General features: G+C 38.5%; 1 protein-coding gene across 2 annotated transcripts in view; it reads right to left on the bottom strand.

Annotated features, from left to right (window-relative positions):
* Nucleotides 1-3,839: 3,839 nt before the first annotated feature.
* Nucleotides 3,840-18,150, bottom strand: part of LOC141436081 (RNA/RNP complex-1-interacting phosphatase) — a 68,541-nt gene continuing 54,230 nt past the window's right edge. For both annotated transcript variants that reach the window (XM_074098927.1, XM_074098926.1), the window contains exons 7-9: nucleotides 14,018-14,058; nucleotides 5,225-5,332; nucleotides 3,840-4,537 (exon numbers count right to left, since the gene is read on the bottom strand). In XM_074098927.1, the coding sequence (XP_073955028.1) occupies nucleotides 4,209-4,537; nucleotides 5,225-5,332; nucleotides 14,018-14,058 (478 nt within the window). In that variant the 3' untranslated portion in view covers nucleotides 3,840-4,208. The remainder of the gene's footprint in view (nucleotides 4,538-5,224; nucleotides 5,333-14,017; nucleotides 14,059-18,150) is intronic.

Raw genomic sequence — 18,150 nt, 5'->3', positions numbered from 1 at the left:
GCCGGCGCCCCTAACACCGCTGCGCCCGTGTGCAACGCACACCCTGCACTATAGATAAAGACGCCTCTGGTGGTGGGATCAACAATCATTCCGACATTGAATGTTTACATTAAAGGAAAGGAAACCCGCTCTAAATATCTAAATAGAAAATGGTCAAATGGTATTAATTTGTGAATTTGGACGGTTGTAATTAAATCTTACTCTACTTTTCTCTTTTTCTTTCTAAATAAATAAATAAAGGTTGTATGTATTTACCTCGTCGGTACTTAGCGAGGCTTACTCTTACATAACCTAACCTTACCAACAAAAAGTCAAAGTTCAATATCTCAAAAATGGCTGAACCGATTTTTATCAAACATGTCTAAGAACCATCGCTAGAAAACCTGCTTTCAAATAAAAAAACCGCATTTAAATCGGTCCACCCGTTTAAGACCTACGGTGCCACAGACAGACATACAGACAGACAAACATCGCGGTCAAACTCGTAACACCCCTCTTTTTGCGTCGGGGGTTAAAAAAGTAGGTAGTTTGAGTAGTTTGATTGAGTAAAATACGGCGAAAAAAAGACGTTTCTCATGTGAGATCCCATTTACCTACTTAATATTTAACTCGTTTATTTATTGTTATAGTGGACACAGTAAGTACCTATCCTGCGATAAATAGTCAAGTGTCTGCGTATTAGATACAATTCAAAAGACACATTGACAGGTAAGATACTAATGTCCTATATGATGAAGGTTCGGAAAGCGCACAGGTACGAAATCTCAACAAAAAGCATCTACAAGCAATCACAACTCGCGACGAGCTAAAAGATAATGAATAGGTACACAACATAGCACTTCCACTATTGTCTGCTGGTGTAAATAATCCACGTGCTCTACCGCGGTAGCGTCACGCCGCGGGCGCAACATCGCCCAGATTGAATTATCGATCAGATAATAGGATCGCGAGAGTAATGACCCTATACATTGTTCCACTGCCTGCTTTAATTACAGCGCGCTGTCACTAAGATTTCCAGACTTTATCTGCCAATTTAAGAAGCGCTATTGTAAGTAAAATATTTCATCGGAATGCGAATGTTTAGCTTACGAGGCTATTAGGCTACTTCAATCATTTAATTACAAACCGCTAAGCAATTTATTACTTACTTTAGAGATTACTTTAATGAGGGAAATCGCCTTAAAGATAACATAATCATACTCTTCGATTTCCATTCAAACGGATCATAAAAAGCGAAGAGCATCTAACCTACCGATTTCTTTGAACGCGTCGATGCGCCGATAATAATCAAGATGGCGCCCGAACCGTCACCGACCTGTCACCTAGTTAAACGAGCGCATTAAAACGAAACGCTTCCAGTAATGGACATAAATTAAATAGTCGTCAACGACATTCAAGCCGCAGGACCTGAAGAAATATGCCCTGACGGAAGCCAGGTAGTTAAGATTCGAAACAAAAATATAAGATAACACCCAGTTAAGATGTAACGTTTTATTAGAAGCTGACAAAGTGGAGCTAATTTACGTCCTTTTTGGGTCGTAAGATAACGCACCGACATTCGCTTTTATGAAGCGACTACGAGAAACCCACTGCGTGGGCACAATGCAAGCGTACCTACTTGAAAAAACAAGTAAATTAGAATGTGTGGTGTTTACGGTCATCCCTCACCTTAGAATTGCCTCGACAGCGCGCCGTGCCTTCAGTTGCAAATATCTTATTGCAATTCATTACAACATTAACGCTAGAAGCCAAAACACAATACGAAGTGGTTACAACTAAATTACTAGAAGCACTCGTAATCTATACCCAGGAGGCAAACAATAGAGCAATAAATGCAACTACAAGCGACGACTTGAGAAAGCTACCATGTATCGACAAGGAATAAATCAGAGACAACCTCGAGCGTTAGTGCTACAGCTGTAGACCTAGTAAAAGCCAGGAAATATATCGAAGAACGTTACAAACTAAACATCAGGGCATAATTCAGTTTCTGATTCATAAAATATGCTGCGGTTTAGAGGAATGGGACATTGTCAGAATGAACTTCATACTTATCTGTCTCATCTTCTCACTGATTTATACGTAGAAACTTTGGAACAAAGCGGCTTTAAACTGCATTATCGCATCAGTTATCTTAATTTTCTGCTAGTTGGTCGTCACAAAAACCGTTCGCATTCTAGGAAGTGTGTTTATTTTACTGACATGCCCATTATTATTCTAAGTCTTGATGCATAAAATTTCGTATAAATAACAAAATATTCCACTGTCAGACAAACAGCAGTAGGTAGCTCGGATTCTTGCACGAGATGTTTCGAAAACGCAATCGTAAGGGCATCTCTGCAGGTGGAGGGCAACCTTTATTACATATAAAATGAGTTAAGTGCTTTTTTATTATTATTAGGCGCACTACATCATTCATTACAGAAGTTAGTGATCAACTAATAATGCGTCACGCAATTTTTTCGACAGCTGACTTACGAGTTCTCAGAAATCAAAATGTCAACTAGATCAGATTGCATCATTTTACCTTAAAGTTACTCAGAATTAGAAAGTTAAAATTGGAAATTCTAAAAGCTGAGTCATCTGGAGATGATCAATATAATGTAAACTTTAGGAATTTCATGACATGTCTTCTCTGCTAAGGAAACCATCTGCTGCCGGATGGATGGATCTATAAAAAAAACGGTGATTTTGATCAAAGCCATTTAGGCGGGACTAGGTAAGCATCAGCTAACATCGACATTCATTGTGGTAGCACCAATCTGTGGAGCATCTTGATACCATCAAGCACGCGCGTGTTTTTTACGTGATCCCTACAATTGGACTGTAATAAGACTTGTTCTCATGCTGCGTTACCATAACGAAGCTGATAGTGATAAAGAGAGCATCTTCGAATGTTTCAAAACATGTTACAATGCGACGAGCGAAATAAAAATGCTTGAATTATCTCGAAAATTTTATTTATTACATTTATTTATATTTGCGTAAAAACGGGTATCGTATGTTTCTTCAATTACTCATTGTTAAAGACATACAATAACATGAAATAAAAAAGTATATTGTATGATACTGCGGTTTTAATTGTCAGAATGAACTTCATACTTATCTGTCTCATCTTCTCACTGATTTAGAAACTTTGGAACAAAGCGGCTTTAAACTGCATTATCGCATCAGTTATCTTAATTTTCTGCTAGTTGGTCGTCACAAAAACCGTTCGCATTCTAGGAAGTGTGTTTATTTTACTGACATGCCCATTATTATTCTAAGTCTTGATGCATAAAATTTCGTATAAATAACAAAATATTCCACTGTCAGACAAACAGCAGTAGGTAGCTCGGATTCTTGCACGAGATGTTTCGAAAACGCAATCGTAAGGGCTGCCAGGTATTGACTTAAAAATGTCAACTAATCAGATTGCATCATTTTACCTTTTACTCAGAATTAGAAAGTTAAAATTGGAAATTCTAAAAGCTGAGTCATCTGGAGATGATCAATATAATGTAAACTTTAGGAATTTCATGACATGTCTTCTCTGCTAAGGAAACCATCTGCTGCCGGATGGATGGATCTATAAAAAAACGGTGATTTTGATCAAAGCCATTTAGGCGGGACTAGGTAAGCATCAGCTAACATCGACATTCATTGTGGTAGCACCAATCTGTGGAGCATCTTGATACCATCAAGCACGCGCGTGTTTTTTACGTGATCCCTACAATTGGACTGTAATAAGACTTGTTCTCATGCTGCGTTACCATAACGAAGCTGATAGTGATAAAGAGAGCATCTTCGAATGTTTCAAAACATGTTACAATGCGACGAGCGAAATAAAAATGCTTGAATTATCTCGAAAATTTTATTTATTACATTTATTTATATTTGCGTAAAAACGGGTATCGTATGTTTCTTCAATTACTCATTGTTAAGAGACATACAATAATAAAATAATTGATGATATATGTTTTACTACAACATATGATTTTATTTATTATTTATGAAGCAAAGTTCTGTAGTCTGAAATTTAAGTGGGTGCTTATCTAATAAAAAAATAAAAGTATACTGTCAAAAAAAATACGTTTTGTAAATCTTATTTTATTTAGACTGGACTTTACATTTCCATTTTCGTGTGTACTTGAACGTTAGCCAGACATTTAAATTCTGTCCAAACGTAGAAACAGAATTATCTAGCCTTACATCGGTTTGTAAGTACGTCAATAATCATGTTTATAACTATAAGGTCTATGTGACATCTCTGACATATCCCATCTGCTACTACTTGACTGGCTCTCGTTACTATTGTACCTATTCCCCGGTGTTTTAAATTTCTTATTATATCTATTCCGGTATCCGTTGGTTTTCCGTTCATCATAGTCTTCTTCTTCATATTGTCCAAGTGGCGACCTGTATTCCATGGTTTGCTTGTCAATTGGTGTGACTATGGTTTTTTTCTTACCCACGTCGGGAGCAACGGGATTCTTCCCCAGTATATCGGCGATATAGTTTTCGCGTTCAATTTTATATCCGCGTGCTTTTTCAAAACCTGCAACAATTAAGATTACTTAAATTTGAAATTGACTAAAAACAGTTCGTTGCACCCTCTTTTCTAGTGTCACAATCGATTAAATCTGGAACCTTATGATAATTAATATTAGTAGTCCAACTTTAACAGTATGTACGTTTTGACGTACTTCTTGCGCTCGCTTCGCGAGATGACCACCTTTTACGTTAGTGTACTCGTACTTACATATTTTTTTGTATTAGGTATAGTTGTAAATTAGTAGTACTCGTATATAAGTGTAGCGTAACAGTTTCGTGCAGACACATGAAAAATAATAGATGCCTACCTACCTATCTATAAACAATATAGGTAGTTATAGTATTATGTGTAGGGTATCATGAGTGGTATGTACGTACACAGTCGCCATCACCACTCCGGCGAATTTATAAATAATATTTTTAAATGTAGTATAATAATAATAATAATATAGCGGCATAGAATCTTGTTTGTCTAGACACAGCCATAAGACAATTTTAAGTTACCTTTCGTATTAAAATTATTTGCCGGTAGGTAATTTATCTAAAATAGACACCGACAACCCTAAGCGTCCGCGCCGGAGTAGGCAGTTAAGTCTCCTAATGGGTCGGAGTGTGCATACTTCTATTCATTAACTATGGTGTTACCAACTCAATATTAATAAGTAAAATCATGTAAAGCTTGTATACATACGTCGGATGGCCTCCCTGGCAGGTATCCCGAGGCGATCGCGCATGTATCGGCAAACCATGTAGCCCGTACGATTCAGCCCATGCGTGCAGTGTACGCCGACCAGAACATCTGCGAAGAAAATAACAATTAATAGAGCAAGGGCTGCTTGCACGGAGGTTTAAAAAATAAATCTTTAAGCCTGGGTTATAAATGACAGTTTCATACATTTTGACACTACATGTTTAACCCCCCGAGTTAGTACTTAACTCGAAATTATGCAAGGTATCTCCCAATCATTCCGTAATACTTCAACAGATGGTTGAGTTAGTTAGACTAAACACCTCTGTAAATGATTTTCAATTATAAATATATCGCGTCAAAAACGTAGCTACACTTCAAACGAAAAATTCTGATAAAAACCTTTTCGAAGGTTTATTTACTCAAATTAACACTATACCTACCTAACCGCTGAAATATTCTGGAATAATTTAAAGACATTCTGTATATTGCAACCGGCTAGATGGTCGGAGAGTTGAATGAGAAGATAAAGTTGTAAAAGAAAAGGTATACCTAATACTAAACAAAATGTATACAAAATGATTCAGTTAGCAAGTCAGCACTGCTCTTAAATACAAATAAAAATCAGTGGCCAGAGACTTGTTGAAAATTTCATATTTCAAAAATATATTAACAAGGGTCTGTCAATAAAATTGACATTCTATTTTCTTTATACTTAATACGATTTTTTTTTAATAGTTCAAACGAACAAACGACATGACAAAATGCAGCCGTATAATACCTATAATGTATAATGCCTATACCGTATAATGAATGTGAAAATAAAATGATCTCTTAGTTTTCTTCAAAGTGCACGAGAACATATTTTACAACATTGGAGCGAACCGAACTGCGATCGATCGGTTGGCTTTCAGAGGAAAAATAAACTAAAACCTCATGTTTGTGTCTTCAAAACCGCACCGCAAACATCGGCGGGGGTCGTTGACTCGCGCCCCTACGCACCCCAAAGGTAGGGTGGGGGGAGGAAGTCGTGGCCGCGGTTTGACACTTCCTCAGGAAGACTGCGGGAAAGTAGCGTTGAAGGAGAGCGAAACTTGCTGGTAATTACAAGGACTGGTCACAGATTACGATTTCGCTAAGATTTTTTGTTTACAGGTCGGTATAATAGTTGCGCTGGGGGATGAATGGGATGTTTTATTTTGCAATTTTATGTGGATTGCATGGTGCTCAAACAGCTTCATTTCATTACTTAGTTTTTATTATGCACTAACGTTATGTGCACATCCGTCTCTAGATTTTTTGCCAAACAAATTTTGTATTCATATTTTAAACGTATAGAAACACTTCAATCCGGTTTGAAACGATTCGTTTAAAAAAAAACTGCCTGCATCCGGATTCCTCAATAAAAATTAAAAAAAAACTAAACAAATTAACATCTATGCAGTAATTTCATACAGAATTAAGAATTCGTCGCACTTTAATTAATACGGATTCGTCGAGGTTGGCGCCATGCCGCGTCGCGTCGCGCCGCATCGCGTGTCGCGAGGCGTTTACGCTCCGGGTACACACTATCAGCGCTTACGTTACGCCACGAGTTTAACTAATTTATAGCAACTTCACCACCGCACGGTTTAAGTACCGAGTACCGACAGCACAAAGCTGAGCATTACAAACTCTGCTCAGCGAGGAGAATGCATTTCTCAGTGTACTTAAAAGAACAAAACGGGTCGGTAAAGAAACAAGCCGTAGGACAAATTACAACTGTGACAAGGGGAATTAATGGCAATAAGAAAGACGCGCCGTAAACTCATGCGTGCGACCGACGCGCGCGCATATCTCACGGGCACACACGTTGGCCCGTCTCTTAGCACGAGACAAAAAGCGAACAAAAACTGTGATGTCGACGCAGGATTCCCACGCCGCGGCCAAGAGGTAATGCGCTTGATGCATTGCACATGCAAATTCATGCCAACTCGAAGGGAGGAAAAGAAAAAAGTATTTCCATTTACAACAATCCATCAAGGCTTTCGCCAGCATCTTAATTAACGAGCAAGTCCGTTTTCAATTACAGAAACAAACAACGAGGTGATTGCTGCGAGGACCGCCTCTATACAGATGCGCGGACTTTATTAGCTGCTATATAATAAATGTTAACATCGGGTTCTCGAGGCAAAGTTTTTGGCAAAAAAAACCTTGTTAATTTATGCTTTACGTTACAAACGAAGCTAATACAAGTGAAAAAATAATGTTGATTGCGTTTGCTTTGATTTGTGTTTTTATAGTCTAGTTTTCAGTATTCAGTATTTATTTATTGCAACACTTTTTACAAAAAAAAACCCGCCAAGAGCTCAGACACGCCCAAGATAGGGTTCCGTAGCCATTACGAAATAATCAAGTAATATTCTTCTAAAGATTTCGTATTGTATTCTTCCAAGTTAAGGTGTATTTTATACCTTAGGCTGCTATTTACTCTTAAACTACTACTAATTCTCCAGCTATCTTAGCCGTTATAAGTTTCCTTATAAATATGATATATTTACTGCCATGCGATTTTTTTAAATTTTTCACCCAGCAGTTTAGATTTTAGAGAAGGGGGGACACTCGATTTTAATGAAAATTTGCACTTTAAAGTCGAATATTTCGGATCCAACGATACCCCACACTATAGGGTTAGTCAAGAAAAATATGGGCGGTACCATAGAAAAAAATCTTTTAGTTTTTTTTATTGTACCACTGTCGGCGTGGCTGATATGTATACATGTTCATGCCAAATTACAGCTTTCTACTACTTTCGGTGTCTGAGCTTAGCCGCGTACGGACAGACAGACTGACATGGCGAAACTATAAGGGTTCCTACATAGTTGACTACGGAACCCTAAAAATACTGCCCTATTGAGGCGTTGCAATTTTTTGACTGGGATACGTAGAATTATAACATTGCACTATGAGCTGCAACAAGTTACTATAACCACGACCATTGTCGAACCAGTCATGAACTCCCTGGGATTTGATGGCTGGTTTGATATTCGTTAACGTTAAAGTAACTTGGTGCAACTCTCGCTTAGTGTTTTACTGTAAAAAATCTCAGTTTTATTTTCTTGTACGTGTAATAATTGCCGGTGAATCGGCAGGCAAAACCTGGATGATATATTATTGAGTTAAGTGAAAACGTAACTTACATAATTTAGTGGCAACAGATCACCTAATTTGCGTTTCGGTATTTATTCATCGACCAATATGCATAACGAGCGCACTGTTCAGTCAAGTGCAAAGATATAGTACGGCCAAAATTACAAAAATATGTAGACACGACTTTATTATTATATTTTTTTATATGAGGGGGAAAACGAGCATGCGGGTCACCTGGTGGGAAGCAATCACCGCCGCCCATGGACACCTGTCAACACGAGGGGTATCACAGGTGCGTTGTCGGCCCTTTGAGAGACTTGATAGGCTCGTTTTTTGAAGATCCCTAAGTTGTACCGCTCCGGAAACACTGTACCAGGAAGCTGATTCCATACTTTAGTCGTGCGAGGAAAAAAGTTTCGCTTAAACCGGACGGTGCTAGGTTGCCAATCATCAAGGTGGTGAGGATGAAATGACTGACGCCTGCGCGAAGTACGGTAGTGAAACCTAGCTGCAGGTGACAATAATGCACTTATCATTGAGGTCGTGTATACATATTATTGTAACTTTGGCCGTATCGATATCTTTTAGACTGTACCTAATGAATGATAGATGCCATTTCAAATGTCAAAACTATTAAATATTAGTTACTGATTCACATGTAAATTGTAACGAAGATATACTCGTACAATGAACCGATACAATGTAACTACTTGTAAGTTACTTAGCATAGAAAGCGACGTAACATTTCAAATGTAATAAATTCGATAGTGAATAAACACGAACACCGGTAACGGAACGGACGGACAGACAAACAGACAAAAGGTATCAAAAGAGGGCGTTACTTAATTATAATAACGATATTTGTGATGCATCTCATTGCGTAATAGAAGGACCCGCCATAGACCCGGCGACGGGCAGACAGGCGCCTATAAAATATGATAATAACGTTTCACAATATGTGTCAAAGTAGCGCGAACGAATACTAAAACGTTTTTGTATACAAAAGCAGTTTGATACTCGTATCTGGCTTAAAAGGTTTCAGCTATGACGTCAATGGTCCTATTACTACAAACAACAAAGGAAACGTACGAAAGTCTCATGGCGTTATGTATAAAATGACAGTATGCGAATTTAGCCAGCGAATCGGAACTATCAAGTGTCACATTTATTCCCAGACGCAATTCTATATCGTAAGTTGCAGTAGGTTCGGCGACACGAAGCGCAGAGCTCGCAGATCGATTGTCGACAATCGAAGCATTGTGTCCCTCGATATCGATACGGCGGTTCGCCTACGCGCGACTCTGTTACATCGTAATCGGCTTATTAGGATTTTACCGCACGCATTCGTGCGACCGTGATGTCCCAACGGTGTTAAAATTTGATCGTTTGAATTTGCTCGGCGAAGAGCGTGGAATAATCGAAAACTGACGGATATAAAGGTAGATTAAGGTCGACTGTGAGCCGAAGAAGTGTAAAATATTGACTGTATAGTGTTAAAATCCGATCATCTTAACTCGAAAAAACACTATTGATTTCTAATTTATGCAGATGTAACTGTCCTGTCCTTCCAAAGTAAAGTTATTCTTATTGCTCGGTAAAGTACAGCTTTACCTTATATTTCACGAAAGAAGCATTATCAGAAATTTCTATCACATTTAATTAGATCTTCCTACATTGTAAGTATCATAAAATAATACATTTAAAAATAAATAAAATAGTAGCCTGCAAGAAGAGCGATCATTTAAATCAAGTACTTGGTGAAGCTTGTATTGCAACAAGCCGGCGCCAGGCGTGGGCGCAGACGAGATGATCACATGACTGATTACATATTTAACAAAAAATATTGTCATTAATCGCTTCTCTTTGCCCACTAAACGATATCTCTAATGCGACCTCGGAACATTCTTAAGATTACCAAATCAACATGAATTATTAAATACTTGATCAAAAATGGAATTGGTCTACTACTCGTATAATTCATAAAGACGATACGCTTCTGATGTGATAGTACGTAGTTTATTTACAAGAGCATCAAAATAACAAACCAAAGCATATACATAAATGGTTATCCATAAATAAACGAGCAGGTTCACTCTCGGACGTAGTTAACCTATTTATATTTTACGAGAAACGCAACAATGACTTGTGAAACCGAACAAAACAACGTGTGGAAAGATATAGTAGAATGACACCTACATAATAAACTGATCATTTCACAACAAAAGACATGTGTGTACGCACGCCTGACTACCGCAACCACAAGCGATTAGGATTTAAGTAATCGATATGGAGACTACCATGATTACGAATTTGAGGAAAACTCCGCGATCATTGGATCAGAGAATACAAGGAAACTATTAAACTTGGTGATTGTTCACATATGAGGTTACTTTGAACAATTTTAAGAAATAGCAAATACTTCACAGTCCATCAAGAATCATCATAAACTATTGTAGAGACGTAATTGGACATTCCAGTAAATAGAAATTGCAAACTACGCTAGAAAACTTCCAACTTCAAGAACAAAAATACGTCGGAAATAAAAATAACTAAGTACCAACGAAAGTAGACATTGTAGCAAAAATTCAAAGAAACCAAATAATTTGTGCAATAGTAATACCATATATTACAAACAACGCTTAAACTACGCTATCACTTCAGAAATAGACAGGCAAACAAATCTCTAAAACATTTGTCTTCGAGACTGCTTCTAGTACAAAAGTGCAACTTTGTCTGCGACTGCCCCCGCAGTTGCGCGTCGCGCAGCAGAATTGTCCCGAGCGCTGCGATATATCTAGTTTCCATGTCAACAAACTGCCCAACTCTGGTTCGACCAACTCAACTTCGCGTGACGTCAGCACTATAATTTAAAGAAAGGAACGTCATTTCAGTTCAACGTATCTGTTTTCATTGCGACTATAAAATTTGGTCGTTGTTCTACAACTGGTGAAATAAAAGACTATCATAAACAATTCTTATTTCAGAAGTATGATATCTTCTTGTATTAAGTTTCCGGCCGTTAAACAGGCGTCGAAGGGGCATTAACTGGGATCACGGCGCTAATAGATACTGCTTAAGAAGCAGTATCGGCTATCGGTGAGGCATCGATAAGTGGCAAGTCATCTGTCCGTGGCGGGCGAGTAATTCATCTGTCACCCTGCAGCGTCATATTATTATGACATCTGCCAGACGCCACGCATAACCTATTACTCATAACTTTAAAATTATATTTTAGTATTCGATACCTTTGGCCGTAGTAAAACAAAAAAACAGCCAAAACGACAACACTTAACGCGCGATATTACTTTAATTAATGATCAATACCTCCAAAATATATCTAACAAGAGATTAATTTCACATATTTTTGTTACTTTTAACATCATAAAAATCATGATTTAATAATCGTCGCTTTGCAAATAGGTACACATAGACCACCCCGGTGATATAAACGGTAGCGTTTGTAGTAGCATTCCCGGGCATGGGATATCGTGTAAATCAGTAGTCGCGCGATTCCTTCGCAGATAAAACGTGAAATATGAATATCGTCGCTTTGCCACGAGGCGGTGTGTTACAAATGTTTTACACGAAGCTCATAAGAATACGGTAAGTTACACGTTGAACTGAAATTCTCATTTTCATGTTTTAGATAATCGACCATTTCTATGAGTAAATTGTAAAGCGTCAAAGCCTATTTTCACTCACAAGTCAATATGACAATCAGCTTTATTGTTTTATTTCTAAAGTAGGAACTGTCATTAAAATTGGTAAAGCACTTTCTTGGTCGACTATACAATAGTGTCAAAGTCGTAGAGGTTTAAAAGCTATTAAACAATAAACAACGGAATTATTAATTACAGTGGAAGGTTACTGAAAAGCAGTTAAAACCACTCGGCCGACCCATTTCCCTAAACCATCTAGCGTCAACTGTAGCAAACCAGTCGCGTACTACGTATACGTCTTACTCAATCTACTTAGCCGCCGATAACCGGTCATTACTAACGAAAATGCCGACAGATTATCGTATGCTTACAATTAATTGAAACTGCCCACGTAATCTAATAAAAGTTACGTTTGGTGATCAAGACAAACAAGGGCGCCCATTCGTAATTAGAACTTAATGAACGTTCTGAATATTGAGCCGGGCACCGTGAGAAGTTCAGCGATAACTACGATTTGTGTCACTGTAATTAAAAGCGTGGCTGCCGATAAACTCGGTCGCGGGCCAGCGCGTGAGTTCCCAGTGCCGCGGCTCGTAGCCCGGCCAACGTAGCCAGACCCCCGCTGCTATATCCAATACATCGCTGACGTAGCGAATGAGATGCAACTCTAAAATTTAATAAGTCCTGAATGGCTGGATGCGTTATAAATTCCTCATTAAAAACGAAGTTGAGTTTAATTGAAATCGTGTGTTTTGTCCAGCGCCAGCGATAAGATTCTATTGCTCTACAATGCGTTGAAATGTTTTGATGTGACAGACCGATTGCGGTAAATTGAACCCCATTGTGAGGAGTACGACACATAGGAAGTTAAAAGCGTGAATAGGTAGGTATCTATCGCGTCATTGGCTTGTTGTATCTCAGAATTATTTTACTTTAGATTCAAGTTGAGATAAACAGATCAGTGGACTCTAGAAGTTTTGGTGAGCTGATTGTTCCGGTATGAAAATGCAAATAATTTTAGAATATTCCGAAAAATTCCTGAGAACTAAGCGCACGAGTGACAACGCGTCACAAATGATTCGAGGAAAATCAAATGTGACGCACGGAAACAACTAAGATCTACAGAATCTCATAAGTGTGTAAAAAGATGTTTTGATATATGGAAATCGTGTTTCACAACACTTTAATGTTCGATCTAACAAAATTATATTGCCGCATTCACGACGCTGGCGCGACATACGACCATAGTAATTTGAGAAGGAGCACAATAGAATAACGATTAGTGTCTATAAAGACTTCGCTGAACGATACTCTTTATGGTGGTCTCGTAAAGCAATACAATTAGGCAATGGGCGTGCATTAACACCTCATCGCAACTGACTCCCACGTGAAACGGGATGGCACGAGTACCGCCGGATCTAGCCCACATCCACGTGGCGTACTGCGCGTACAAAGGTCCGAGAACGTTTCAACTTCATCAATCACTTTAACGTCTCACTCAAACGGCACAAGGATGCTCAAGGCAAGACAAAACAGCACTTCACCTAGCAGAATTTATAGCTTACCGGCTAAGAAACAAATAATAGTATAGAGTATAGAACTTCAAAAACTGATTCCAGCGAGAGCTTTCCAATCTGATGTGTTATTTTAAGCTAAGAGTTTTTATGATGTCTCATAATTATATCTGCATAAATTGGAATTGAAACAAATCTTGCGTAAGAGACGATTACTAGAACACGGCATTCAAAATCTGAGTCATACTAATCATAATAATCCTAAATCTTCTGTAATGGTCAATGCACTTTACATAGAGCGGTATAATGCATAATTTATGGATTCTATGAACAGTTGGTACCTGCGCTCGACAAACCGAGTTTGGCTCGCCAGGCTTGGACTGCTACTAGAAGAGAAAACCGCAAGAGCAACAACTTCACGTTGAGTGCCACAGGCTACGGTCCAAACGTAATCGAATGCGTTAATACACTCGGCAAACACAACTTTGACTCACCCCGGCTTTTTCCCAAGAACTCGTCAATGGTATCCATAAATCTGAAATCAAACAAAGGAAATCAATATTATTGTATTGCCGTATGACATGGTTAACAATAAACTTAGCACAAAAAATGTTGCAAGTGGCAAAACTTGCACCATAAAAGCCGGCGTACATTAAAGAACATTTAGAGCAGATATAAAAGTCATATAATTGGAAATCGATAACATATGTCACAAAATTTGGTAGCCAAATATAAAACCGTCTTAACAGTTATTCCACCATTAAACATTTAATTGAATTTTCTAAAAAAACATAAAATCTACGGCAACCGTCACGTTCTAGATGAAATATTATCATTATATTGATCACAGCGTGTCGCCATGCGTTTATCGATTTTTTTACACCTAAAACCGCATGATCTGTGGGCGTCTCGGAATTACAAGGCGTTTCTGCCGACCGGCTGCATTCCTGCCAATTTGGTGAAATATGTTAACTTTCATCGAAACAAAACCCATACTATATTTGCCGCGAAGGTCAGAGGGAGCGCCTTCGGTCCCCTGAACTGGCATATTTGAGATTTTTCTTCAAATAACTTGCCGGGGTGGTCTAACGACTCAAATTGTTGAAAGTATTTTGGGTAAAAGTATTTTCTTTTTATACAAAAAGAAGTTCTGTCGTACCTTAAATGTGGCACGAAGCTTATTTAGAGGCAAGCAGGCCATGTCTTGTCATGGAAAATCGCGTCTGCAATACTTCATTAAGCTATCATTTTTTAATGGACCATTAGGTAGTCCCCTCCAGCGACGAACGGCAGGAGACAGAACGAGTTGCATCCAAACAGAATTTACAATTCAGTCTATCATCGACATTACCATCTAAAACGGTGCAAATGAGCTCTTTAAGACCACATCATAAATTATTCATACTATCTGAGCCACCTCCTTGTTTAACATTTGATTGCTATCAAATAACCGTGATTATTCCAGAATATAGTAAATTAAACTAAAAAAACCGTGAAACGAATTGTGGATCAAAGAAAAACGTTGTTAACAAACAATTCTACAGAATTTGAATCTTTGTAAATCGAATTTACAAAACGAAACTAGCCGCGACGCGTGGCGCCAACGTGCAAATAGTTTAATTATGCATAAAGTCACGATTCACCACTAATTCAAAGAATACCTCATCAAGGCTTCTTGCGTGGGGCGTCTGACGTCGTTGGCGACCGGACTTTCCGATTGCTTAATTTTCAATGGCCTTTGCATATCTGTGGAAAACTGGCCAGCTTCGAAGAACACTTCAGAGGCAATATCTATACGAAACGTTACATTCAACTGGGAATGATCATTATTGATAAGGAAAACCAATATCAATGAAATATAATTGACTCATATATAAAGAGAATCGGGTCGTAATGGATAATCATAAGGCGAAGTGAAATATTTTCGATTGGAGATGTTAGCTCCGTGATTCGGTATGGGTTAATGATAATTGAAGATTTTATTACGTGTGGCGCGCCCCTTCCGCGGGCCTGGCGTGACGGCGGCCACTTTCCAAAATAACGTTGCTCATAAACGTATCAATACTTAATCGATAATCAGCGTTTGAATCCCAAACCAAGCCGACTCCTTAAGACCCGCTTTCAAACTGTAAAATATTTTTTATAACTTGGGGGTTAATTTACCCACAGATCATATCATCAATTAAACAGTTACTATAAATGTTAATCGTAACTCGCTAATAAGATTTATAGAGTTAATTGTAAATGACAGATCAATTTCGATGATTTAAGGTTTTGTAAGGATAATGAATAACTTATGAGCCATATTTTTATTTTCTAGAAATAGTATTTGGTCACGAACATTTTAAATTAACAATTAATTGATAGTAAAATCATTATACGCAAGTCAGGCTGACCTTGCAAGGTTGCGCTTCACAGACCGACATTGAATGAAACTTTCTAAGCGTTTCCTGGTTACGGATGTCATTATTTAAAATCTGTCAAAATTGTGTATTTTATTACACAGCAGGCAGATTGGAGCTGCGTGAATTACATGCTTTCGTATTTAATATCAGCCGCATCCACCGTTTGTGGGATAATTTATATCTAGCGGCGTTATCGGTCGAGAGATCGCTCCCAAGTTATAATCCGAGTATTTTTCAAGCGGCACCGACCGCCGCCGTCCCTGCTACGTGTTACTGGAAAATTTATGTAACTACTAGGAGGCATCGCTGCAATTATTATAGCCTTACATACTGTGACGTAACATACGAGCGACCCACCTACAGGAAACAGCTTAAATCCTCAAATTAATCGATAAGCGACAGCTTTAATGAACAATCGAATGCGCTTTTGTAATTTACTCTTGAAAATGGTCTTCCTCAACGCAAGTCCGACGACATAAACCGTGCTTTAAAGTATTCATTAATTTGTTGGATAACGATAGCAGACTTTAAACATTCTGCATTTTCCATTCTAACAAAGGAATAATAAGGTTAATTATTGCCTACTGAGAACTTCATTTGCATACAGATTTTGTCACACGAAACACTGCATATCCGAGAGCAACTTTCTCGGCACCTTACGCCCGGACCTCACATATGCGGCGCAAACGCATCCATCATGGTAGGAGCGTACATGTCGTTACGTCGGTACCCTACAAGAGCCGAAAATGCCCGGAACAGAGATAATGGGCGACATTCTGATACAACGCGAGATAAGGACAAAGGAGGTTCCCATGAGATTCAGGCCGCCCTAAGAACGTAGGTCCTACGGGATCAGAGGTCAAACGTGGACAAAATACAAATTGAACACAAAAAAGGATCAACAGGAACAAGTCGGTATTTATTTGGAGGCCTGATCGCGATCATTAAAAAGCTATTAAAACTTGTTAAATAAAGATGTTATCGCCGGCGAAGGACTCGTGTGAATATCAAAAGCGCTTTTACGAGAAGCGTAATGAAGTTTTAGTGCTGGCGTAGTTGAGACGTAATTTATGCCGGGTTGGTCGGTGCGTGGTAGACGGTGTTTATGACGTGCGAAGTACGCGGCGGCCAGAGGCGCAGTGCGTCGGGGTCTGGGCCAATTAGCCCTTGATACATCGCCGTCGTTGGCTTAGATGCGCATGCGGCGCTGCGCTTGCCATTTTTTCCCTAATCGCTAATCACACTACGTATAAAATGAACTATCTATGCCTAGAGGTATAAAACATAGAGAACGCACAGCCTAAACCACTGCAACTCGAAATTCAGCCGACATTTTCTCTGAGGAGGAAGCCTAAGCTAGTAGATAATATTCGTAGAATACTAGGAAAACAATGTTTATTTAAAAAATATATATTGGACTGCAAAACCATCAACACTGACCATTCACTTCCCCGAAAACTACAAATCTCCACAAAATTTGATCAAAACGGTTGTTATAAAAGGTAAAACGATGATATTCCGCGATCTCAAGTTCTGTGAACATATTTAATTAAGTTATATCCTTGCAATTTCCATCGGCCCAGTCGGCTATTAGAGCGTGAGTCGTGACGTCGGGTGATGTAAAGTTATTACAACTGGACGGTGGCGCCCTTAGGAAATTGTCGATGTGAATTAGACGATTGGAGTGGCGTTGACAGAACTGTTATAGCCTCTCACTTAGTAACTAGTGCTTTATGATGTTTAATAGAGCCATTTATGACAATTATTCAAATGCTTCTTGCCGGTCGAGGACAAAGTATGAAAGTGAGTTTGAAAAAGTTCCATACTAATAATAATATGAATGCGACAGTAACTATAGTCTGTTACCTTTTTACGCTTAAGCCGCAGAACCGATATAGACGAAATTTGGTATGAATAGGCATGGCTTGAGACCTTGGAAAGGACGTCGGATAGGTTTTATCTCGGAAAATTAGGTACGTAATTCAAAGTTAACGATTAACGAATTCTTCGCGGACGAAGTCGCGGGCAACAACTATATTTTTAATAATAACTGATGCGTACAGGTCAATAATAGGGTCTCAGCCTTACAACACGTGCTCAGTTCGGCCATAATTGCAATTATTTTTCTTGTCCTAAATAGTCGTGGTATTATTACATAAATCAAAGGAACTTAAATTTGATTCCTCATTGAGATTGTGTTAAAACCCACGATTTTAATGCTC

Source organism: Choristoneura fumiferana, chromosome 16, assembly GCF_025370935.1.
Source record: "Choristoneura fumiferana chromosome 16, NRCan_CFum_1, whole genome shotgun sequence".
Classification (NCBI taxonomy): Eukaryota; Metazoa; Arthropoda; class Insecta; order Lepidoptera; family Tortricidae; genus Choristoneura; species Choristoneura fumiferana.
This window is presented reverse-complemented; position numbering and strand designations above follow the sequence as displayed.